Genomic DNA, 24,440 nt, shown 5'->3' with positions numbered 1-24,440 from the left:
ATTCTCATTGTATTAATGTAACAGAACTACTTTTACTGTGTATTGTATCTGTACTAAAGCAATACTAAGAAAGAACACATGACAAATTTTATTTATTTATTCATTCACTCACTCTGTCACCCCAGGTACAGTACAATGGCATCATCATAGCTCACTGCAATCTCAAACTCCTGGGCTGAAGTGATCCTCCTGCCTCAGCCTACCAAGTAGCTGGAACTACAGGGACACGCCACCATGCCTGGTTAATTTTTTAGATTTTTTTTTTTTTTTTTTTTTTTGGTAGAGACAGGGTTTGCTCTGGCTCAGGCTAGTCTCAAACTCCTGACCTCAAGTGATCCTCCTGCCTTGGCCGCCCAGATTATTAGGATTAGAGGCATGAGCCATTGTACCTGGCCACAAACTGTCTTTAATTGGGAGATAATACATAGACTGAGAGATGAAGTGTTACTTTCTGGAACACATGAAATTTCATACATACTTCTGGTACATACCTGTGCAATAAATGTAATATATTTTATAAATTAAACATTTTGTAAGAAGGCAGGGCTGGTGTAATGGACAGAATATGGGCTGTGAAGTGATAAACCAAGATACAAATTTTGTTCTGCCATTTATTAAGTCATATGACCACTTTGAATCCATTTTTTTTAACTGTGAAATGGAGACTCAATCACAGGGTTGTTACATAATAACATAACACTGCAAATAACTACAAATAACACGATAAATAACAAAACACTATAAAAATGGCAAATCCTCCCATAACTTTTCAAATAGTGTCACTGTTCAGACCTAAAATTAATCAACCTACTGTATAGTTGCATTTTTCTTTGTAAATCTGCTTTCATCATACGTTTTCCTACACTGGGAAGTACCAGCTCATACCTTTCCTAGAACAAGTTTATAAGTATTTCAACTAAACATGTTTTTTCATGAGGTATAATATAAGCATGAATTTCAAAGCATATGAGAATGCAAGAAAAACTGAAAAGAAGAAAGCCTAGATAATCTGATACAAACAGAAAACTGACTTTATATAGATGTATGACACTATTCCAGTAAGAGTATAAGTTTAAAATCTGATGGAAGATTGAGGGAGGGTAGAGGATGGGAGCAAATGCAGCAAGGAGGCCAGTTGGGAAACTATTCTAAGTTTGGGCAAGGACAGCACCAAGCTAAGCCATGGAAAAAGCAAAGGAAATGAAAATAAAGAAAATTCAAAGGGTATATAAAAGAGAGAATCAAAAGAACATTGTATCTAAATAGTTAGTATGTGTAGGGAATTAAAAGATATGATGATAAACTCATGGATTACACGGATTTGAATTTGAACAACTAATATATGGAGACATTGAGAACTACAATACAAGATACAAGAGAAGCAGAACCTAAGGTGAGGAGCAGACAAATGAGAAAAGATAATAAATTCAGTTTCAGAAATGTCATATGAAGGCTGTGTAAGAGGTATCCCAATAGGCAGCTGGAAACATTGGTCTAGAGTTCAAAAGGAAGGTAAGAACTAGAAAGAGAGATGGAAATGCATCATTACATATATAGTGGTGAAGCCATGTGATCACCTAGGAAGAGCACATACAAGCAAAAGGCAAGATGGCTAGGCATGGATTTTGGAATACTATCACTGAAAAGATAAACAGGAAAAAGGTTTTAGAAAAAAAGACTAAAAACTGGTATGAAAAGTAGGAGGTTAAACAGCAGAGAAATAAAATTACAGAGCAGGGTAACTATTAAATGCTTCAGAAACAAAGGAAGTAATGTAAAGACTAAAAATAAGTTGTCCAATATGGCAATTAGAAAAAGATTATGTCTAATAAAGAAATACAGACAAAAAATTTTCTTAAACCAAATATTTGTAATGACACATTTTAGAATATACTTTCTTTTTGACTATTCAAATTCCCTAATTTACAAGTGGGTGTGTTCTAAAAGATACTTCGTAAATTAGTTGTTGAGAATTCATAATGGACTTCCCATCAGAAACAATATTACAAATAATGGTTAGTTTTGTAGGTTAGCCCATAATGTAAACATTATTCTGTATATCTGTAATGGGTTGCTTACAAAGCAGTACTGGGGTAAGTAAAACAAAATAAAATGATTTTTTAAAAAGAACACCATGAATTCTGGCAGCTGATAAAAATACTTTACACAGATAAAAATAAGGAGTAGGTAAAACATTTTGCAGTTAATTCTGAAGTGTACTTCAGGGAAGAAACTTCAAAGGCTTTCAAGATTAATGCCTATGGTCTTTTACTATTTCTAATTTTACTTTGAAAAGTGTAAATTTTATCTTTTGTACAATTTTACTGTCACCATTATACTTAGGGTAAAGTTTTAAAAATGATGATAAAAATTGGGACAAAAAAGAAAGAACATGGTTTTCTTAGACTTAAGACAATTGAGACCAAGAAGAAAGGACACAAAATTGTATCTGTGTGCATGTGTAGAGGGGTGAGAAGGAGAAGAAGAAGAGGGAATTTCCTGGGGTGGGATTTCTTGGCAAAAGTCAGGAGAATAAAAGAGTTACTTAAGTAACTATTAGACTGAAATCATTTAGCAAAAGATGTTTGCTGTGTGATAAGGACAGTTAAATTTCAAGGAGTAGAAAAAGTTTAATAGTCTTAAAGAAACTATAAGAGGGCCGGGCACAGTGGCTCACGCCTGTAATCCTAGCACCCTGGGAGGCCGAGGCGGGTGGATTACTGAAGGTCAGGAGTTCGAAACCAGCCTGAGCAAGAGTCATTCTGTCTCTACTATAAATAGAAAGAAATTAATTGGCCAACTACTATATATAGAGAAAAAATTAGTTGGGCGTGGTGGCACATGCCTGTAGTGCCAGCTACTTGGGAGGCTGAGGCAGAAGAATTGCTTGAGCCCAGGAGTTTGAGGTTGCTGTGAGCTAGGCTGACGCCATGGCACTCACTCTAGCCTGGGCAACAAAGCGAGACTCTGTCTCAAAAAAAAAAAAAAAAGAGAGAGAAACTTATAGAGAGAAGCTACACACAACTGGCTATTGCTACGTAAGATACATTCAAAGTTAGTGTTTGTATCCTAAGTAGGGCCATTATTTTGCATTAGGAAAATCACTTACCATATTTGATTTCTTTTCGAATGTGAGACTCTAAATGGCAGGAATCATGCCTTTCTAAATTAATTTTATGACATCAAATGTACTGGTCATATATTTGTTTTTTTGTTTTTTTTTTTTGAGACACAGTCTCACTTTTTGCATAGGCTAGTGTAATGGCGTCAGCATGGCTCACAGCAACCTCAAACTCCTGGGCTCAAGCAATTCTTCTGCCTCAGCCTCCCAAGTAGCTGGCACTACAGGCATGTGCCACCACGCCCAACTAATTTTTTTCTCTATATATTTTTAGTTGGCCAATTAATTTCTTTCTATTTTTAGTAGAGACGGGGTCTCACTCTTGCTCAGGCTGGTTTCAAACTCCTAACCTTGAGCGATCCGCCCGCCTTGGCCTCGCAGGGTGTTAGAATTACAAGCGTGAGCCACCGCACCTGGCCTATTGGTCATATGGTAAGGCAATCTAAAAAACAAGATCTAAAAGTTAGTATTCATTTCATCTATAACTACAATTTAGTATACATATGACTGCCAATGACTCTTTTTTTTTTGAGACAAAGTCTCGCTTTGTTGCCCAGGCTAGAGTGAGTGCCATGGCATCAGCCTAGCTCACAGCAACCTCAAACTCCTAAGCTCAAGCAATCCTGCTGCCTCAGTCTCCCAAGTAGCTGGGACTACAGGCATGCACCACAATGCTCGGCTAATTTTTTCTATATATATTAGTTAGCCAATTAATTTCTTTCTATTTATAGTAGAGACGGGGTCTCGCTCTTGCTCAGGCTGGTTTCGAACTCCTGACCTCGAGCAATCTGCCTGCCTCGGCCTCCCAGAGAGCTAGGATTACAGGTGTGAGCGACCGCACCCGGCCTGCCAATGACTCTTGACAAACAAGATTTGATTTGGGTGTAGTTCACACAACTATCTCCAAAAAGAGAGATGGCTAAATATTTTTAAGTACTTTTTTCTAGAAAAAGGCACTGATTCATCTAAGATACTAAGGGTCAAGAGTTCTATAAAAATAGATTATTAAAGAAAGGCCTAAAAGATTGCTAAGAATTCTAATTATATCTAACATTAACATGATGAGCCTAAGTCTTGATGAGCAAAAAAACTAATGGAACAGGACATTGTTTCACTGCAAGAGAAATAGCAGTTCAAATGAAGTACAGTATAATTTTATTTTTTATTTATTTACTTAATTAATTTATTTAGGTAACCATGAAAATGAGGTTTATATAGGAGAGAAAGATAGGATTATAGGGCAAAAGCAAGATAGAGGTTTACAAGCATGATACATATGCCACAGATGACGACTGGACCCACTGTCACAGCAAAAGGAGAACAAAAGGAGGGAGCAAAAGGGGCTGTATAATTTTATAATTCAAAAACATTTTTTGAGAAATGACAATCAATGGAAACATGAAGTAATCTTGGATACAGGCCAACTATAATAGCAGTGAACATGTATAATCATTTAAATATCACTTATAGAATGCCACCTTTCCTTCGTAAGTAAATAATTTTAAGACAATTAATGACACAAAAATAACCAATCCCACCAACACTGTCACTATCTCCAATAAAAAATTAAGCAGTCATTGGAACTCACCTAGATTATCTCTCAAGGCGCTAGCTTCCTCATGGGTTTTGAAATTATAATTCGGCACCAGTTTAAGTCTCATGCGGGAATAATTTTCTACATTAGCTAGTTTCCAGTGAATTGGGTTCTGTTTCCTGAGAATATTCAGCAGCAAAAAGTAAAATCACTTAGCTTCAAGTTACTTTAAAGTACTATTTAACACCATTTTACAAAAATGTTCACATTTATTATCTCATTTGATTCAAATAACCCTCAACCCTGAGACAACCAAAGTGAACCAAACAGTTGCAGTTTATTTTTAAAAATGTTATTTTAGAGACAGAGTCTTGCTCTGTTGCCCAGGTTGGAGTGCAGTGGCACAATCATAACTCATTGCAGCCTCAAACTCCTGGGCTCCAGTGATACTTCTGCCTCAGCCTCCCAAGTAAAAGGGACTACAGGTGGGTGCTACCATACCTGGCTAATTTTTCTTATTTTTTTTAGAGACAGGGTATCACTTTGTTGCCCAGGCTGGTCTCAAACTCCTGGCTTCAAGTGATCCTTTTTTTTTTTTTTGAGATGGAGTCTTACTCTGTCACCCAAGCTAGGGTGCTGAGGTGTCAGCCTAGCTCACAGCAACCTCAAACTCCTGGGCTCAAGCTATCCTCCTGCCTCAGCCTTCCGAGTAGCTAGGACTACAGGCTATTTTTATCTACTTTTAGTAGAGACTGGGGTCTCACTCTAGCTCAGGCTGATCTCAAACTCCTGACCTCAAGCGATCCTCCCGCCTGGGCCTCCCAGAGTACTAGAATTACAGGCGTGAGCCACCATACCTAGCCTCAAGTGATCCTCTTGCCTCAGCCTCCTGAGTAGCTGGAATTACAGGTGTGAACCACTGCACCTGGCCTTAGCTGCAGTTTATACATTAGCAATCTAAGACAGACTAAATTATGTCATGAGGTTTACAGGTAGTAGACATAAGATCTGACATGAACTTTCAGACTTACAGTTTGATACCTTTACTTTTTCACTGTTAAATGGAAGTTTTTTGTTTGTTTGTTTGTTTGTTTGTTTGTTTTTTTAAGCCTTTTAATTTTTATTTCTCAAAAAAGGTTCATTTTCTTATTTAGCTTTCTGGCTCTGTGCTTGTGCCTTCAACACCTTCACAACGATTTTCTGCTCCTCGATAAGGAAAGCACGCTTGATCCTGTCACGAACACATTTAGCACACATGGAACCACCATAGGCCCTACTGACATGTTTTTTTGTTTTAGACAACCTCATAAGAACTTTAGGTCTCACAGCACGAACCCCTCGAAGTCTACCTGGGCACATACCACATGCAGATTTTGGTGCTTTCCCAACCTTCTTGGTATAAAGGTAAACAATTCTATTACCAGGGGTTCGGGACAGCCTAGTTTTGTTAGAGGCTGTGTTGTAGGAAAGCCTACGGCGATATGTCAAACGTTGGACCATTTTGAGTACCTGCAGACAGCGACCCCGGAAGGAAGTTTTTAACTATTTATAAAGTTAGTTTATATTTCCAATATAGTTTTCAAAATATTGAAATTGAATATTTGAATATTCAAATTATTTAAAAAATAATTTTAATACAAATTAATATAATTGCAAATGGATCAAAGATCTAAATGTGAGTGAAAATTATAAAACTCTTAGAAGAAAAGACAGGCATAAATCTTCATAACCTTGGACATGGGAATGGTTTCTTAGATATGACACCAAAAGCATATGCAACAAAAGAAAAAAATAATTTGGACTTCGTCAAAATTAAAATCTTTTGAGCATCAAAGGCCACTATTAACAAAGTGAAAAGATACCCCACATTTAGGGTAAAATCATTTATCTGATAAAGGTGTATTATTGAGATTATATTTCAGAAAAAAAACTCTTTACAACTCAACAAAAAGTCAAACAACCAATTTAAAAATGGGCAAAGGACTTGAGTGAACCTTTCTCCAAAGAAGATATAGAAATGGCAATAAGCACATGATAAAATACTTGACATCATTAGTCATCAGGAAATGGGAAACAAAATCATAAGATACTACTCATACCCACTAGGAAGGCCATAATAAAAAAATCAGGAAATGACAACTACTGATAAGGATGTGGAGAAATGGGAACCCTCATACATTGCTACTGAAAATACAAATGACACAGCAGCAATGGAAAACAGCTTGGCAATTCCTCAGTAAGTTAAATATAGAATTATCCTATGATCCAGCAATTTTACTCATAGCATATACCCGAGAGAATTAAAAACAAATGTTCAAACATTTATACACAAATGTTCACAGCAGCACTATTCACAATAGCCAAAAAGTGGAAAACAACCGAAATGTCCATCAACTGATGAATGGATAAATAAAAGGTGATATATCCAAACAATGGAATATTATTCAGCCATAAAAAAGAATAAAGTATTGACACATGCCACAACATAATGAAAACATTATGCTAAGTGTAAGAAGACACAAAAGACCACATATTGTACGACTTCATTTATTGGAAATAACCAGAATAGGCTAATCATAGAGACAAAAAGCAGATTAGTGGTTGCCAGGGACTGGGGAAGGCAATAATGAGGAGTGACTATTTTGACTGTTTAATGTGTGCAGGGTTTCCTTTTGAGGTGATAAAAATGTTATGAAGCCAGACAGTGGTGATGATTGCACAAAATTAGGAATGGATTTAATGCCACTGAATTGTACATTTTAAAGTGGTTAAAAGGATAAACTTTCTGTTATGTGTATTTTACCACGTTATAAAAAAGATAATATTAAAAAAGATAATATAATTCACCAAAACAGAAGTGACTGAGGATCAATTAAATAAATTGTAAGGTCAAACACGTTGCATCATTAACTCTAGCTCAAAAAGGTGGTATCAAAAAGACAGAAATAAACTAGTTTAATACTTACTATGAGTCTAAGTCTAATCAACTTTATAGTACAGAGTAAAAGGAATAGAAATAACTACATGGTAAAAGACATATACACACAAACCTCTAATCATCCCAAATCTATAATTCACAAAAAGACCATAAAATGAATTAACACTCTTTTGTTAATATGAACTAAACATTTAAAAAATTAGAATGAAGAGGGCATTAGCTTAAAAAGTTCTAGACCAGAATTCTAAAGAATAAAGAGTAATTCATAAAAAACATACTCCTACCTTTCAGCCCAAGGTCCCCTTTCACATGTAAGATAGAGCTGTATTGCCTTCCAGTGTCTAAGAGTGGCTAACTGTTGGCTGCTAAGTTGTTTAAGCATATTATTATATCTCAGGTTCTCTTGGCGTGCTTTTCGATTAAATGGCTCCACAAATGTCTCCTAGAAGAAACAGCAATAAATTAGAACCTTGAATTATATATTTATAGGTGTATTTACATTTTAATATCATCATTTAAAAAATTTGGGCCAGGAGTGGTGGCTCACGCCTATAATCCTAGCACTCTAGGAGGCCAACGCAGGCGGATTGCTCAAGGTTAGGAGTTTGAAACCAGCCTGAGCAAGAACTAGACCCCGTCTCTACTAAAAATAGAAAGAAATTAATTGGCCAACTAAAAATATATAGAAAAAATTAGTTGGGCATGGTGGCGCATGCCTGTAGTCCCAGCTACTTGGGAGGCTAAGGCAGAAGGATTGCTTGAGCCCAGGAGTTTGAGGTTGCTGTGAGGTAGGCTGATGACCGGCACTCTAGCCCAGGCAACAAAGTAAGACACTATCTCAAAAAAAAAAAAAAAAAAAATTTGACCAATGAAATCATTCAGTATGAGAAAGAAGCTGGTAACCAACAGGCTTTTCCTATTTCATTAGAATCATTTTTTTTTTGATGAACCATGATATAATTCTAGCTATAATTGATTAATATTTTTTAAAACATAAAAAAATAACTAGCCAACAATAAACATGTGAAGAACTTAAAAAAATGGAAACAAATATAGTACAGGCTGGAGTGCAGTGGTGATCACAGCTCACCAAAGCCTCGAATTCCTGGGCTCAAGTGATCCTATCGCCTTAGCCTCCGGGGTAGCTGGGACTATAGGTGCCTCCATATCCACCTAATATTCTTTTCTTTGTAGAGGGGGGTCTTGTTATGTTGCCCAGGCTGATCTTGAACTCCTGGCCTCAAGCAATCCTCCCACCTCAACCTCCCAAAGTGCTGAGATTACAGACATGAGCCACCGCACCCACCTATATTTATATTCTTTTACCAATTATTACCCCATTCTGACTAGTGAAACTTAATAATGCATCTTGAAATTATAGTGTAAGTCCTCCAATTTTGTTATTCTTTCCGAAAATTGCTTTGGTTATTCTAATTCCTTTTTATATATAATACATATATATTTTAGAATCAATATGTCTGTATGTACAGAGAATCTTCCTAAAATTCTTATTGGGATTGTATTCTTAAAGATAAATTTGGGAGAACTGAAATCTTAATATGACTTAAGACTACTGAGTCTTCTAATTTATGAATATAGTGTTTTTTCACTCATTTAGGTCTTCTTTAATTTATCTCATCAGTGATTTGTAGTTTTGGCACATATATGGCAGATGCTGTATATGTTTTGTCAGACTGACAACCTAAGCATTTTATTATTTTTAGAGTTATTTATTATAAACAGGATTTTAAAAAAATTCTGTTTCAAATATTCATTGCTAGTATATAGAAATATGATTAAATTTTGTGTATTGATTTTATGTCCTGCAACTAGGCTAAACTCACTAATTACACGAATTTTTGGTAGATTCCTTGAGATTTTCTATACTACAGAGAATCATGTTATCTGCAACTAATTTTATTTCTTCTTTCCCAATATGAATGCCTTTTTATATCTGTTTCTATTCTTACTTCATTTGCCAGGATTTACAGAAGAAGAATAACTAAGAGTAGACATTCCTGCCTAGTTCCCTATCTTAGGAGGAAAGTACACAGTTTTTCACCACTAAATATGAAGCTAGCTGTAGCATTATCATAAAGGTTGAGGTAGCATCTTTGTACTTTTAGTTTGTGGAGAGCTTTGATGATAAATGGATGTTGAATTTTGTCAAGTGGCTTTTCCACATCAGACATGATAGTTTTTCTTGATAAATTTATTAATGTGGTCCCCTATATTGATTGGTTGATTTTTAAATGTTGAACCAGCCAGCCTTGCATTCTAAACTCTACTTTGCTGTGATGTATTTTTTAAAGTATATTGCTGGCTTTGGTTTGCACTTATGTCCCTGAGGGATACTGGTCTGTAGTTTTCTTGTAGTATTTTTGTATTGATAATACTGCCCTCATAAAATGAGTTGGAAGTATTCCTGCTCTTCTATTTTCTGAAGAGACTATAAGGAATTGGCATACATTTTACCAGTAAATGTTGGGTATAATTTGCCAGTGAAACCACCTGAGCCTGGAGTTTTCCCTTTTAAAAGGTTTTTAAATATAAATTTAATTTAATTTTTATTTTTTGAGACATAGTCTTACTCTGTTGCCCCGGTTAGCATGCAGTAGTATCATTATAGCTTAGCACAACCTAAAACTCCTGGGCTCCAGTGACCCCCTCCCTCAGCTGCCTGAGTAGCTAGGACTACAGGTGCACACTATCATGCCCAGCTAATTTTTGTATTTTTGGTAGAGATAGGGGCTTGATTTTATTCAGGCTGGTCTTGAACTACTGACCTTAAGTGATCCTTCTACCTCAGCCTCCCAGAGTGCTAGGATTATCAGCATAAGCCACCATACCTCGCCTAAATTCAATTTCTTTAATAGATATAAGATTATCCAGGTTATCTAACTTTTTGAATTGGTTTTGGAAATTTATAACTGTCAAGAAATTGATCCGCTTTACTTAAGTTGTTAAATTTATGTGCCTAGAGTGGTCTGTTACTTATTACCATGTTGATGTCTGTGGAGTCAGTGGTGATATTGCCTCTTTCATTACTGGAATAAGTAACTTCCCATGTCTCTTTTTTCGCTTTGTTCATCTGGCTAGTTTATCAATTTTACTGATATTCTGAAGAACTAGATTTTGGTTTCATTGATTTTTTTCCATTGTTTTTCTGCTTTCAATTTGATTGATTTTTGTTCTTTATTCATTTCTTACTTCTGCATATGATGGGTATAGAGTACTTTTTTTCCTAGCTTCTTAATGTAGAAACTTAAAATTTTTAATTTGAGAGCTTTCTTCTTTTCTAACATAATCATTAAGTGCTATAAATTTCCTCTAAGCATTGACATGTATCCAGCTTAGATAACTGGATACATATATATAAAGGAATCTATTAATAAACTATCAGCTTAGTAGACTTTTTACATTATCACTATGTATGGAAGAACATTGTACTATTAATTCATGTTAATTGTTACTGATCAGTTGTTCTTATTCCAATTCTAAAATAATTTTTAGACAATGGAAATATTATTTGTTTTCCAAATTTTGAGCATGGTATTACTCTTATTTAATATTAAATGCTTAAAATCAACATGAAATACTAGATATTAAAACACTCAATACTTTTTACCTGAAATTTGAGCTTGCTTTCCCCTCCTTCTCGGTCTCGTTTATGCATATTCACCATTAAGGCTTCATAACAATCCTTCCAATAAAGTGCCATGTTCTCATGACCTTCATAAAATGTATGAGTTTCATACTGCTTCATATACGGTACAATCTTATATAAAAGAGAATATATAAGATATAATGTATACTTCTATAAAAATGATAAAATAGAAAAATTTTGCTAAAAAGATAAAACTTACATATTTTTCAATGTAAACTTGCCATTCATTTGAACTACAATATTCTTGAAAATCTTCAAAAAATGAAGAGCTGCCATTGGTAAAAGGTAAAGAAGGCAGGTGCAAATTCATGAAGAGAAGCTCATAAATTTTGGAAACCAGGGTACGAACAAGGGGAATCAGAAATGAGTAGATTTCAGTCTGTTGCTTGATTGATTGACTTAGAACATGTTCCAGCTTTCCTAAAATGTAACATGCTTCATTCTGATTTTCAATCACTTTTGTCTGAAGAAGGGTGTTTAGCTTAGCTGATGCCATTGCACAGACCTGGAAGAAAACAGTTTAGGTGAGAAAGAACAGACTAAAGCAAACATTTAGTAACAGCGCAAGTTCTGACCCTGACTCAGCAGGGTCAGAACTTTTATACAATAACTGTCAAGAATTGTAAAGGGTCTTAGATCTTACCTTACCTCCAAGCTAACAAGTTAGCCTGCCACAGTTTCATAGATGTTGGCAGAAGACACAAAACTCCTAGATCAGAGACAAAAATCCACAGCAATAGCAATAGCCAGAGTATCAGCTTTTGCATTGGTTCCTCACAGTACATTCCCACAGTGAGAAATGAAGAGGACTTGATGATACTTGCACATGCACATTTTAGGAGAGGAATCCTAAGCATAAGGAACCTAAATCTTTTAATATTAGGCAGTAAGCTTATCTGATCTTTGTCACAGAAGGAGACATTATGATTATTATACTGGACAGGAAACTACTCTGCTTTTTGCTCTGGAGGGAGATATGACATCTATCTTCCAAATTTGCTCACGCAAACAAAATTAAAAAGGCAGTTCATAACAAAGGCAGCCACAGTCTCTATTCATAAGATATGTGGAAAAACAACAGCCTCATGGCTAAATGTCTACCAAAAATAACTGTAGGAAGCAGCACTCTTTCTCTGGATATGAAATTAGTAGCATAGGGCCAGGTGCACTGGTTCATGCCTATAATTCCAGTATGTTAGGAGGCAGAGGTGGGAGGATGACTTTGAAGCCAGGAGTTTGAGACCAGCCTGGACAACACAGTGAGACCCTGTCTGTACAAAAAGTAAAAAAATTAACTAGGCATGGTGATACACACCTATAGTTCTAGCTACTCAGGAGGCTGAGGTGGCAGGGTAGCTTGAGCCCTGGAGTTTGAGGCTATAGTTAGTTATGATCATTGTATTTCAGCTTGGGTGACAGAGCAAGACCCTATCTCTAAAAAAAACAAAAAAACAAATAGGTAGTATACAGTCCCAATTGCTGTTGGGCAGCCATTCTGTGTTCACAGGGAAGACAGCTTAAGATGACAGATGACCGAGAGTAGTGCTATGAGAACAGCAAATAAATGGAACTGGAGTCCTGACTGAACTCTGCCTTAAACTCATCTTAACTATGGAAGCCTCAATTATATGAGCCACTAAATCTTCTTAACTAAGTCAGTTTGAGTTGGTATTTCTGCTACTTGAAATCGAAAGTATTCCAATATATAAAGTACAGGTATATAGGAGTCCAAGTTGATCAGAAACCTAACTACACTTAAAATTCTCATATTCGGAGCACAAGCCCCAGCAAAGAAATATATTATATTATGTGTATGTGTGTATGTGTGTGTGTGTGTGTGTGTGTGTGTGTGTGTGTGTATTATTACCATTAAGCTGTGACCTTAAACCTCAAGGTGGAAAGGTAAATTAGGCCATTAAGGGGGCTAGAGAAAGATCTAAGCCTTAAAAGCAAACTGGTAAAAGTGATATATTGTGCTTCTTTCACCTTCTCCCTTAACCCTATTTTCTTATTTTGGATCTTCTCAAATAAAGAAAAGGAAAAGAAAATTAAAAAGTACTAGAACCTAACAGTATTTCAAGAATATATTTGTACCAAAAGCTAGTCTGAAATGTACACACAGGTCTTTGCAGGATAAGGCAACAAGAAGAGACCTCAGGGAGTCATTCTACACAAATCTTAACAAAGCAAACAGCATTAGAGAAACAATCTCTAAGATGGCTCAAAGCTTTAACTTGTCTACTAGAAAGTGAAGCTTCTCCACCCTCTTCATATTTTCCCCTAACCCTTCACCCCGCTTTAGTCTTTGAATCTGACTAAAGGAACTTAATTCCAATAGAGTGCAATAAATGAAAGGAAAAAAGTTATAAAACCTCTACGTCCAGGAAATACCAATGTTAATATTCTGGGACATTTTTGCTATGTGCCTTTAAAAATACTGTTTACATAAAAAATTGAATATCTAGTGCTTTGCTTTTAATAAATAAACTCTGTAATGAATATGAGATAATTTATTTGACCATTGCTTTAATTTTAGATACACAAATACCACATATATTCCCCCTCCTACCCTCTTTATAAACAGTACTACATTAGGGTCACCTGAGGAATTACTAAAAAATACTGATGCCCTAGTCCCTCTGATTCTGAATTAATTACTATGGGTGATATTCTACCAAGGTATTTTTTAAAAGCTACTCTAGGTGATTTCATGTGCAGCAGCAATGAAAATCCCTGGCTGAGCTAACACAACTGGGAATAGGGAACCAGACCAACTGGGGATCATATGCTGCAACTAAATGAATCGACAACCATGTAGTTCTATTTTTGAGAAAAGCTGGGAAATCTTGGTTTTTGGATGAAACGTTCTAACACTTAAATATTTACAATTAATACATATGGGCCAAACAAAACAACTTTCCTAGCCAGGTTCATTTTGCAGGCAGCTGTATTATAACCCTAATAAGAAAAGAGATTCCTGTCCTAACCTTTAACATGTACAACCTCCAGGAAATATGCTTTTATTTCTGAGAGAACGAAATTAAACAACAGGCTAGTGAGAAATGTTTTAGGTCACTAACTACTGAAAGATAGGATCAGTCTTATCTGTAGGTGCTGTACTCATTGATTTATTTATTTAACAAGTATTTATAGAGCCCCTACTATGAAATAGGCATTGGATATTTAACGGTGAACTAAACAAAGGCATTTTGTTTTGGGAAATTTCGTCAAATAAAAAAACAGGATAAACTATGTGTAGAACACAAAAAGAGTCCCAACATTTAAAATAACAAACTATCTGGCATGCTAGTTGCAAATACTTTAATATTCATTAGGCTAATATTAATGAAAAAGCTAAAAAAGCTATCTTTCTGGGTAGAGGAAAAAAAGAATATTGCAATGCACATCTATGTGTATAAAGATTGTTCACTAATGTTATTACTTTAGGATTAGTTTTAGAGTACAATTACTAGACAAGTATAATCATTTTTTTTTTTTTTTTTTTTTTTTTTTTTTTTTTTGAGACAGAGTCTCGCTTTGTTGCCCAGGCTAGAGTGAGTGCCGTGACGTCAGCCTAGCTCACAGCAACCTCAAACTCCTGGGCTCAAGGGATCCTCCTGCCTCAGCCTCCCAAGTAGCTGGGACTACAGGCATGTGCCACCATGCCCGGCTAATTTTTTGTATATATTAGTTGGCCAATTAATTTCTTTCTATTTATAGTAGAGACGGGGTCTCGCTCTTGCTCAGGCTGGTTTCGAACTCCTGACCTCGAGCAATCCGCCCGCCTCGGCCTCCCAGAGAGCTAGGATTACAGGCGTGAGCCACCGCGCCCGGCCAAGTATAATCATTTTTAAAAGTTCTTAGTTCATATTTTTAAAATTACATTTAAAAGGCTGTACAATTTAAACTAACATCTCTGTGGCTTAATAACCTAAATACAATTTAGATGGTAGATGGTTAGATGGTAGTTTACAATTTAAACTACCATCTCTGTGGCTTAATAACCTAAATACCCTAAAAATACTCTTGTTTAGTTTTCTGGCATTTTTCAAGTTTTCTACAATGAGTATGTGTTACTTTAAGGATGAAAGGAAAAAACTCTTATTTAAAAGTAACATGGGGAAATGAGTTTTATGTAATAGGAAGAGAAAGAAAAAGAATACAAAATCATCTAAATATATGATCATTTCAATCATCTAAAAAAGATATATTCATTAAAAAATGACAGGAAAAAATATTAAAATAAATATTAAAATACTAACAGTTGGCTGGGCGCGGTGGCTCACACCTGTAATCCTAGCACTCTGGGAGGCCGAGGCGGGCGGATTGCTCGAGGTCAGGAGTTCAAAACCAGCCTGAGCAAGAGCGAGACCCCGTCTCTACTATAAATACAAAGAAATTAATTGGCCAACTAATATATATAGAAAAAACCAGCCGGGCATGGTGGCGCATGCCTGTAGTCCCAGCTACTCAGGAGGCTGAGGCACTAGGATTGCTTGAGCCCAGGAGTTTGAGGTTGCTGTGAGCTAGGCTGACGCCACGGCACTCACTCTAGCCTGGGCAACAAAGCGAGACTCTGTCTCAAAAAAAAAAAAAAAAATACTAACAGTTGTTTTCTCTTAGGTTATGAGATGTTGAATAATTTATTTGTTTCTTCTTTATGCTTTTGTGTATTTTCCACAGTGAGTAGGTGTTACTTTTACAATCAGAAATAAATAATTATTGAAAACAGAATCATCAAATCATGGTCTTTTTAAGACAGGGAAAACTTATGTCAGAAATTTAATCTTTCCATGTTCTTTTTTTGTTTGTTTGTTTTCAGATAGAGTCTCGCTCTATTGCTTGGGCTAGAGTGTAGTGGTGTCAGCCAAGCTCACAGCAACCTGAAACTCCTGGTATCAGGCAATCTTTCTGCCTCAGCCTCCCGAGTAGCTGGGACTACAAATACATGCCGCCACACCCAGCTAATTTTTTCTATTTTTAGTAGACACGGAGTCTTGTTCTTGCTCAAGCTGGTCTTGAACTCCTAAGCTCAATCGATCCTCCTGCCTTGGCCTCTCAGAGTGCTAGAATTATAGGTGTGAGCTACCATGCCTGGCCTTTAACCTCTCCATGTTATTATCAACACTCTATCTAGTTTATATACATTAGAAACCAGTCCAATCCCAAAGCCCCTGCACCAAATATAAAAATTGAAACATCAAAAGAAAATAAATAGGGTCAGGTGAATAGTTGTGGGATACCTGTCATGATTAACGCAACACAGATTCTCACAAGTACCCATGTAAACAGAAAAATGACAGCCTAAAATTCACTTGAAACTTTTCCAACTTTTTAAAATTCTAATTTAAAATAAAGATAAATATTCCTTGTGACCAATATTTTATTTACCTTTATTTCAAAACCTAGCACAATGCTTAGTGGTGTTTGATGAACAAAAAAAATATGAGATAGAATGTAAAATTGTGATTAGTAAAATATTACAAAAAACTTTGAAAGAACAATTTAAAAAATAATTTTCCTAAAAATACAAGCTCTAAAATGTACATATATAAATATTCTATGCAGGCTGTCTAGCACCTAACTGGCTACACTGAATATAGATGATATGAGTAATTTTTTTAATATAAACTATGTATAAATTCTATAAAAGGAAGCCTTAAAATTATACCAACTCATAAATATCAGGAAGAAACAATCAATCAGCTGCCTCTCAAGCTCTTGTCTGATCTCACAAAACTCAAACTCCAAGTGAAATCATGGATATTTTTGGAACTAATAAAATAATTAAAATACTTAAAAGACTCATTTAAGACTTAAAATACTCATTCAGTTGTCGCAAAAATAATACTTATGCTGCATGCAAGTATAGAAAATAAAGTAAAAGAATTGACAAACCTGCAAATTACCCCTTCCAATGAATCCAAGAAGCAACTGGATCTGAATTTGAGAGAGTTTTACCCATACTGGACTTTCAGAATACCAAACTGACAGACAGTCAAAGAGCAGCATCAGATCCTCTAAAAGCTAAGGAAAAAATTATGAAGTAAAAGCATTCAGTTTTTTATTCCACTGCTGAGTTTTCCCCAACACTAATAACAAATCATAAATATTTCAAAACTAGCCCAATGTTCAGTTGACAAAAGCCAAAAGAGTCATACTAGCAATGGGTAACAAAATCTGTGACTACTCATCACATCTTACTCACGTTTACTGCATCTGATTATATATTAACACTCTAAAAAGAGGGAGTACAAAATTTCATTCTCTGAATAAAGTTCTTAACTTCCCAAAATATAATTTCAAAGAGATATTACTGCACCTTCTCAGTCCACATATTTGAGTTAACTAGTCCCTCGGATTGCAGAAAGTCTTGTATGATCAGCATGAGTCGGAAGCCATTTTCAGCAGTTACTGGGTTAGTTTTTGCTTCTCTGTTTTCTGTGACTGCCCATTCTAACATCTTCTGTAGCAAACTAAGTGTAAAACAAAGTCCTCTTAAAACCACTGTGATCTTAGGAAGATAGTAGGACATGAAAAAAGGGAAAAAAACACTTGAGAGGCAATACTTTATCTCCAAAGATACACCATCACTGGCAGATATCACTAAGACATTATGGATGGAATTTAATAACAATGGAGTAACTTTTTAATTTTTTGGAGTATCAATCTTTAATACATCTAATACTAAAAGTCAAAGTCAAAGTTACCTATTTTACTTGACTATAAAAAAGCTATGACAATAATTCACATTCTATTCTCCATGAGATACTTAAAACAGTTTCTATAAAGCTGGAAATTGGGAAGTTTAGGGAAGAAAGGCTGATTATGCCTTACAGAGAGTCTAGCCCTGTAGTAAAACAAAGAGGTAATTCTACCCTGGTGTGCTGCTGTTACATAGTCCTATTATTTACAGGGAACCCTAAATCCTTCAGAGAAGTAATTTTCATGAAAACACTACTCCCTTCCCTTCCCTAAGCATGGACACACTCAAAATTTGGACAAGCCTATAAAACACCATGTATCAAGTCTTCAAATCCTGCAAAAAATTTAAATAAGGAATCTGTAATCTTTTAAAATTTAAATTTACTTAAGATTTCAATCTCCTCACATTTGAGTAGTTTGGGATTTCTCTTTACGTTCTACTAGAATGGCAAAAGATAGGAAAAGGAAATGAACACAAAGTTTCTCCTTTTCTCCCTTTAAATCCACTGAATACTGAATAAAAGTTCAATAACGAATATAATTTCAGACTCCTATGCACTTCAAAAAGAGGGTGGAAAATCACTAACTGAAAGCTTACGTTAGTTTTATTTCATCTGATGGTCGAAGTAGCTCACTAGATATTCCTGGCTTAGTCAGTGCTGAAAATACTTGTCCTCGTTCAATCCAAGTATCATCATCAGACTTTTCCAGTCCCTTACACATTACATGATTCAAAATATTTGTCAGTAATTGAAGAAGTTCCTCTTCACATCTCTAGAAAAGATAAAGGAATTTTAAGTAAGCGGAGTGAGGAGGTGTTAAAAGGACATAATAAGAACTATAACACATTAATGACTGTAATTGTTTAACATAGTTTTAAAGTGCCTTGATGAACCTGGAACTTTTACTAGGCCCTAAAGATACAAGATGAATAAGACATTGGCTTTGCTCAAGAAACTCTCAATCTAGCGACTTCTACGCTTCTAAACCTTAGATCATGAAACTTAGAACACGAATATGAAATTTTTAACAACTGCTTGCACAATTCTAAGGATTAGAAGTATATAACATACATATGAAAATAAAAATAAAGAATTTTACCTCTTGGCTTTCAAGTAAAGAGAAGTCATCAATAAAGCCCATATCATTTGTGATGCTGCTTTCTTTGTCAGACTGCATGGAAAATGACTTACTAGACTCTACTGGGGATGGCGTACTAGGCAGGCTGTCTGGCATTTGATTTCCACTATCACTCATTTCACATGAGTCAATTCCACTGAGATCTAAACTCAAATGTGAAGGGTTACTATGCCAGAATTCTTCTTGATTCTCTGATTTGAAAGACAGTTCTCCTACAGAGCTATCTTCTTGAAATAACAGTGTGTTTGAGTCTAAAGAGTGTCTGTCTTCCAAACTCCACTGATCTAAAGACACATTAGCTGAGGCAAGAGAGTTAGTCTTTTCCTCATCTGTCTTTTCATCGAAGTTCTTCTTAAAATCTTCAGTTGATATGTTTTTATCATTGTCTTTCATTAAAGCAGCCCTACTGTGATTATGAAGAGTATTTCCATTTTCAAAATTTGCTTTTAAAAAAAGCCTAATTAAGGTGTCTTGCCAACCGACTTGTTGTGATATTTGATGTGCTGCATCTGGCTGGGACTGCAAAATCTGTAAAATCTGCAAAGAGATTAAGAATACAAAATTCTTCAAAAAGTACACAGTACTTTATATCAAGAAGTCTCTTTTCAGTATTTTAATGACAAAGCAATTGGATGAGAAACTACAGAAGGATATACTTTCAAAAGATTATGTTCTTAATTAGATTATAAACCATTTAGAGGACTGGCATTGTGTTTCTAACTAATCTGCATACTACTCATTGTACAGTCAGGATGTACTAAATTATTTGCTGAAAGATAAAAAGGGAAAACTTTTATTTTTTCCTGTCCATTCTAGTTTATCCTAAATGACAACTAAAATGATCTTTCATATGCCAAGACACACAAGTTATTAATTTGGTCACAGAGAACATATAAATAGAATAGTGATATATAAAATGTAATAAGCTGATATCCTCTCAACTAAATACTTTCCACAAGCTTACTATATTTAGCAAATATTATTGAATGTGTACCTATGGGCCAGACACAGTTCTAGGCACTAGGGCTAGGAGATTGAATAGAACACATAATGACACTTTGATAGAAGCTGGGTATACCAAGAATAATGTTTTCCTGTCTCATCTTTTTTTTTTTTTGAGACAGAGTCTCGCTTTCTTGCCTAGGCTAGAGTGAGTGCCGTGGCATCAGCCTAGCTCACAGCAACCTCAAACTCCTGGGCTCAAGTGATCCTCCTGCCTCAGCCTCCCGAGTAGCTGGGACTACAGGCACGAGCCACCATGCCCAGCTGATTTTTTTTTTATATTATATATATTAGTTGGCCAATTAATTTCTTTCTATTTTTATGGTAGAGACGGGGTCTCGCTCAGGCTGGTTTTGAACTCCTGACCTTGAGCAATCCGCCCGCCTCGGCCTCCCAGAGTGCTAGGATTACAGGCGTGAGCCACCGCGCCCGGCCTCCTGTCTCATCTTTTTCCCAAAAAAGTTAATGGCTGCTTTTGAAAAACATTTTGTTCAGTAAATCTATACTGAAGCATATCTTGTCTAGTAAGGCTATGTTGTACAAACAAAACAAAAACGAAACTTTAATTTCAAAAAATTCATTCCAAGAAAAGAGATGCTGCTACTTAGCTGGAATAAGAATTTGAAATTATACAAATGTGAAGAATGTAGCAAAAAAAAAAAAAAAAGAAGAAAAAAAAAAGAATTTGAAATTAAAGAGTAATGATGACATGGGCATATGTATGTATGATATCTACTACTGAGACTATTTCAATTTTTGGATAAAAACAAGTTCTTAAAAATCTTGAGAAATTCAGTTAAGATCTTTAAGACATTTTTATCACAAAGCCAATAAACTTCTATGTAAATGAAAAGAACTTTGGCTCTCAAGGTTTTGAATATCTCTCTTAACAGAAGTTCTAACTCTGACAAGTTGATAGCAGGAAATGAATAACATTAGCAGGGATTTCAATATTAATAGTACTAATGTATACTGATATAGAAAGCAATGACTCACAATGACATGTGAAGTTTCTTACTTCAATAATGTTATATCAATCAGTGAGCTACCATTACTTTGTTGGTGCAGAATACGAATTTTTTTTCCTTCCAGATTAAGCTTTGCTTGGCAAAGAAACTTTTCATGATTTCATGACTTTCAAGTTTCCATAACATAAGAATTACGTCTATTTCACACACATATAATGGATAAAAACCAAGCTGCACTGAGTGTTCTTTGCACACCGAAATGAAAGGATCAATTTACATGACCTACTTCAAATTCTCAGGGTTGACATGTGCGGAAAGAGTCACTGTCATGCACACTGTGGAAATGTAAACTGGTATAGTTATTTTGAAGGACAATGTATGCCTGCAAAGGAGGAGAATGGAGAAGAGCCAAAAAAAAAAAGGGCAGTGTGGCAAAATCACATTATGTTTTGAATGCCATTTGACATAGTAATTCTATTTCATAGAGCATGTCCTACATATGTATTACCACAAATAGGTAAAGATATACATAAAAAGATATTCTTAACAGCAGTTTCAACATGAAAAAATAAGAAATAATCCAAATGTCTATCAATAAGGGGTGAGATAATACTTTATAGAATAGTCATAGAATAAAAAACTATCAGCCATTAAAAAGATATATATATATATATATACAAGCACACACATATATATTTGTTGTTGTTGTTTGTTTTGTTTTTAACTGACAGAAAAGTACTGTGACATAATTAGAAGGTAGAATTAAAAAGAGAAGCAAGGAAGCATATTAAACAGTAGACAACTCAGTGGTTACCAGTGGAGGAGAGAGGTGGTCATGATCTGAATGGGTGGACAGGTTAACTATCTTTTGCCTTAAAGGTTAAATGTGTACTGAAGTCAAATAATTGTTGGAATACTCATAGAAAATTTTTTCCAAAGAGTTGAAAGATTCAGAAACTCTAAAACATGGTATATAAATTAGAAATGGTCACAATCATTGAAGGTTCTTAATAAATAAACTATTCTCTGGTAATACATTTTTGACTCTGGAAAGGGAATATTTCCAGGAGACCAGGACGAGCTAAGAACAACAAATTCACATGCTGATTTCTGGTGATTACATGAAGTTAATTCACTTCAAAAAGGAAACTTTACTTATAAAATTATGTCATCTATAAAATAAGAGAAATAGAAACCTCTATCTGCTGGAAAACACTCAATGCAAAAGTAATTAACAGTATGATGATGATGCCATTGTTAAAAATGTATCTTAAAGGTTTACTAACCTTTCTGCAGATGACCACTCTAACATTTATACACGCTCTGTGAGAGATATATACCACAGATAATAGATCTTTGAAATTAATAACAGGATCTATGGTGGGAAAAAAACAAAAAGTTAAAATAAATTCCAGAGGTGACCAAAGAATGAACCATGAGTAATATTTGTATAAATGCTGAAATAACTATTTCACTTTAAAATATGAATTATATATATGTTCAAATTTTATAGAAAAAATATCTGTCTTTTTTTTTTTTGAGACTGAGTCTTACTCTGTTGCCTGGGCTAGAGTGCTGTGGCAACAGCCTAGCTCACAGCAACTTCAGACTCCTGGGCTCAAGCAATCCTCCTGCCTCAGCCTCCTGAGTAGCTGGGACTACAGGCATGCACCACCATGCCCGGCTAATTTATATATATATATATATATATTTAGTTGTCCAATTAAATTCTTTCTATTTTTAGTAGAGACAGGGTCTCGCTCTTGCTCAGGCTGGTTTCGAACTTCTGACCTTGAGCCATCTGCAGGCCTAGGCCTCCCAGAGTGCTAGGATTACAAGCCTGAGCCACCACGACGGGCCAGAAAAAATAGGTTTTGAATGTTTGACACCCTCCTGTGTTAACCCTAAATAAGTATTATTCTTTTCTTTCTTTCTTGTTTTTTTGAGACAGAGTCTCACTCTGTTGCCCAGGCTAGAGTGCTGAGGCATCACTCTAGCTCACCGCTATCTCAAACTCCTGGGCTCAAGCAATCCTGCCTCAGCCTCCTGAATAGCTGGGACTACAGGCATGCGTCACCATGCCTGGCTAATTTTTTATATATATATTTTTAGCTGTCCAGTTAATTTCTTTCTATTTTTTTTTTGTTTTTTTTTCTTTGATAATCTATTTTTTTTTATTTCGGCATATTATGGGGGTACAGATTTTAAGGTTTCAATAAATGCCCATTCCCCCCCTCCCCCCACAAGTCTGAGTCTCCATCATGACCATCCCCCAGATGGTGCACATCTCACTCATTATGTATGTATATACCTGCCCCCCTCCCCCCTCCCACCTACCCAATACCCTATTACTGTAGTACCTATGTGACCACTTAGGTGCTGTTTAGTTAATACCAATTTGCTGGTGAGTATATGTGGTGCTTGTTTTTCCATTCTTGGGAAACTTCACTTAATAATATGGGTTCCAGCTCTAACCAGGAAAATATAAGATGTGCTATGTCACCATTGTTTCTTAGAGCTGAATAGTACTCCATGGTATACATATACCACATTTTATTAATCCATTCTTGGATTGATGGACACTTGGGCTGTTTCCACAGCCTTGCAATTACGAACTGTGCTGCTATAAACATTCGAGTGCAGGTGTCTTTTTTGTAGAGTGTCATTGGATCATTTGGGTAGATGCCCAGCAATGGGATTGCTGGATCAAATGGTAGAATCACTTGTATCGCTTTAAGATATCTCCATATTGCTTTACACAGAGGTTGTACTAGTTTGCAGTCCCACCAGCAATGTAGGAGTGTTCCTCTCTCTCCGCAACCATGCCAGCATTTATTGTTTGGAGATTTTTTGATAAAGGCCATTCTCACTGGGGTTAAGTGATATCTCACTGTGGTTTTGATTTGCATTTCCCTGATGATTAGAGATGTTGAGCATTTTTTCATATGTTTGTTGTCCATTCTTCTGTCTTCTTTAGAAAAGTTTCTGTTCAAGTACTTTGCCCACTTTTTAATGGGGTTATTTGATTTTTTCTTCCTGGTTTTCGTGAGTTCTAAGTATATTCTAGTTATCAGTCCCTTATCGGATGTATAGGATGCAAAAATTTTCTCCCATTCTATAGGTTGTCTGTTTACTTTCATGACTATTTCTTTGGCTGTGCAGAAGCTTTGTAGTTTGATCATGTCCCATTTATTTATTTTTGTTGCTGCTGTGATTGCCTTTGGGGACTTCTTCATAAACTCTTTGCCCAGGCCGATGTCTAGGAGAGTGTTTCCAACTTTTTCCTCTAGAGTTCTAATAGTTTCATACCTTAGGTTTAAGTCTGTTATCCAGCGTGAGTTGGTTTTTGTGATAGGTGAAAGGTG

At 35.6% G+C, this 24,440-nt stretch overlaps 2 protein-coding genes across 6 annotated transcripts in view; both read right to left on the bottom strand.

The window, feature by feature from the left end:
* The window catches only part of NBEAL1 (neurobeachin like 1), a 164,228-nt gene that overhangs the window by 56,958 nt on the left and 82,830 nt on the right, over window positions 1-24,440 (bottom strand). For all 5 annotated transcript variants that reach the window (XM_076005822.1, XM_076005824.1, XM_076005821.1 and 2 more), the window contains 9 exons: window positions 22,362-22,450; window positions 19,067-19,642; window positions 18,564-18,739; window positions 17,583-17,736; window positions 17,159-17,287; window positions 11,460-11,765; window positions 11,222-11,371; window positions 7,878-8,035; window positions 4,710-4,834 (listed from right to left, as the gene is read on the bottom strand). In XM_076005822.1, the coding sequence (XP_075861937.1) occupies window positions 4,710-4,834; window positions 7,878-8,035; window positions 11,222-11,371; window positions 11,460-11,765; window positions 17,159-17,287; window positions 17,583-17,736; window positions 18,564-18,739; window positions 19,067-19,642; window positions 22,362-22,450 (1,863 nt within the window). The remainder of the gene's footprint in view (window positions 1-4,709; window positions 4,835-7,877; window positions 8,036-11,221; window positions 11,372-11,459; window positions 11,766-17,158; window positions 17,288-17,582; window positions 17,737-18,563; window positions 18,740-19,066; window positions 19,643-22,361; window positions 22,451-24,440) is intronic.
* On the bottom strand, window positions 5,767-6,214 carry LOC105856937 (large ribosomal subunit protein eL34-like). The gene has a single exon (XM_076005834.1). It carries the CDS (start codon window positions 6,153-6,155, stop codon window positions 5,802-5,804), a length of 354 nt encoding a protein of 117 aa, XP_075861949.1. The 5' UTR covers window positions 6,156-6,214; the 3' UTR covers window positions 5,767-5,801.

The sequence above is a fragment of the Microcebus murinus genome, chromosome 8, assembly GCF_040939455.1.
Source record: "Microcebus murinus isolate Inina chromosome 8, M.murinus_Inina_mat1.0, whole genome shotgun sequence".
NCBI lineage: Eukaryota > Metazoa > Chordata > Mammalia > Primates > Cheirogaleidae > Microcebus > Microcebus murinus.
The sequence above is the reverse complement of the archived record's forward strand: the minus strand, read 5'-3'. Positions and strand labels throughout refer to the sequence as shown.

Excerpts from the sequence above, each read along its gene's own strand:
- LOC105856937 (XM_076005834.1), bottom strand. The coding sequence starts at position 6,155 with ATGGTCCAACGTTTGACATATCGCCGTAGGCTTTCCTACAACACAGCC.